This window comes from Aplysia californica, unplaced genomic scaffold, assembly GCF_000002075.1.
Source record: "Aplysia californica isolate F4 #8 unplaced genomic scaffold, AplCal3.0 scaffold00123, whole genome shotgun sequence".
In the NCBI taxonomy this organism is placed as follows: domain Eukaryota; kingdom Metazoa; phylum Mollusca; class Gastropoda; order Aplysiida; family Aplysiidae; genus Aplysia; species Aplysia californica.
Window position 1 is genome coordinate 1,237,320 of NW_004797393.1, and position 1,764 is coordinate 1,239,083.

Here is a 1,764-nt window from a genome sequence, read left to right on the forward strand (position 1 = left end):
CAACAAAACGAACAGACAAACAAACAACCAAACAAATGAACAAAACAACACAAAAGATGTAAGCACTATTACTAAAATACAAGTCTTCCAAAAGGTGTAAGTGTAAGCACTATTACTATTACAAAAGTACCAAAGTCTTCCAAGAATGCATACTCACACAACATTTCGGAAACGTCACTGCTCATGCGGAGGTCCTTGCAGTTTATGTCCTTCAATGTCTCAATCTCTCGCAGTAGGGACCTGTTCTCCTCAGCTAACCGGTCTGTTTGTGAAAATGGAGAAATGGTATAGGTTTTTTGCTATTGTTGTTGTTGTTTTTTAGTAAGTGTTTTACGCGCCTGCAACTGCAAAAAGTCACATGAGCATGGGGAACACATTAAACCTTTTCAGTTTGTAGGAAATATTGAATTTTAGCCGGTGGCGGCCAAAGCCTACTCTTAGCAATTTTAGACCACCAAGGGATATTTAACGTGCGCAACTTGCACACGGAACCTCCGAGATTTTTCGCCCTTGTCCAATCTTTTCTACCAGAAGATCAGGGGTGTAGCTGAAAGATAGCAGTAAAAAGGAGCCAAGGAGTAGCTGTAGAAAGGCTACAGAAAGAGTCAGGAGCCCAGAGGAGGGGACAAAGGAGGTGAGAATTAGGGGGGGGGGGGGAGAGAAAATGGAGAAAAAAGCAGACGACAGAACATTGCTAGAGAGCAGGAAAGGAGATAAAAGGAGACAATTTTAGAGAAGACATTTTTTTCGTCGCTATCCGGATTCGAGGCGAGCACCTTAACTTCTAGGCCACGAAAACCCATGGTATAGGTTTAATGGCCCTATCAACACTTAGGTTATTTAAGAGGCGGGACCCCCGAGTTCAACGTCCATCTCTGAAAGGACCCAGCCAAGAGGGGAATTCGTGTAAAGTAACTTTCCAAAGGACACAACTTCGGACCGAGCTGAGGCTCGAATACCCGATCCCGCAATCTCACGATTACGAGTCCGGTAGCCTAACAACTAGGCTAACGACGCCACCTGTTTGTAGAAAGACCAAGAACCGTACGGTCAGTACAGTTTCAGCAAAAAAAGATATGGTAACATAAGAGTTTTTAGTTTCAGTGCGAGTTTTACGGCATTTGCAACACAATAAAATCATAATATAAGTGGCGAAGAATAGATGTGTTACAAGAGAGTAACATACACAAAAGGAAAGAGGAAAGATAAGGAAGATAGATGTTTGATAGGAAAGAAGGAGCAAACCTCACCAGAGCATAATATGGAACGCGAAATAATTATTATTGACGCAGTCTAGGTTCGTAATTTAAGGTGTCATCTGGTTTCTTTTTCCCTTGCAAATGATCTAGCCATCTGGATCTGTAATTTCCTTTACTTCTCGGTCTGGTAAGCTAATTACTGAATTGAAGACTTAAATTTCGAAGTACCCAAATACACCACGTCCCCCAGAAAAGAGGTGAGAATTTTTGTCGAGTATATCGGTCTTTCTGCTGGAATATCGTATCCTTCTTGACCAGTGTTGGCTCTGGAAGGTAAAGTCGAAGCCCACCCCCTAAATGACCTAAACTGTGTCGATGAGGGCGTAAAACATTTACATTTAAACAATAAAATAATACAGTATATACACACATCTATCTATCTATCTATACCTATTCAAGACCGAGGAGAAAAGTGCTTAGACGGCCACAAAGATGACTACCTATCTTAGATGAGAACATTTCTCCTCGGTAATTAGTGGACGTCTTAAACAGGTTCGGATGTACA

General features: G+C 41.7%; 1 protein-coding gene across 2 annotated transcripts in view; it reads right to left on the minus strand.

The window, feature by feature from the left end:
• Positions 1-56: 56 nt before the first annotated feature.
• The window catches only part of LOC101862640, a 21,200-nt gene continuing 19,492 nt past the window's right edge, over positions 57-1,764 (minus strand). For both annotated transcript variants that reach the window (XM_035969180.1, XM_005096228.3), the window contains exon 6: positions 57-262. In XM_035969180.1, the coding sequence (XP_035825073.1) occupies positions 72-262 (191 nt within the window). In that variant the 3' untranslated portion in view covers positions 57-71. The remainder of the gene's footprint in view (positions 263-1,764) is intronic.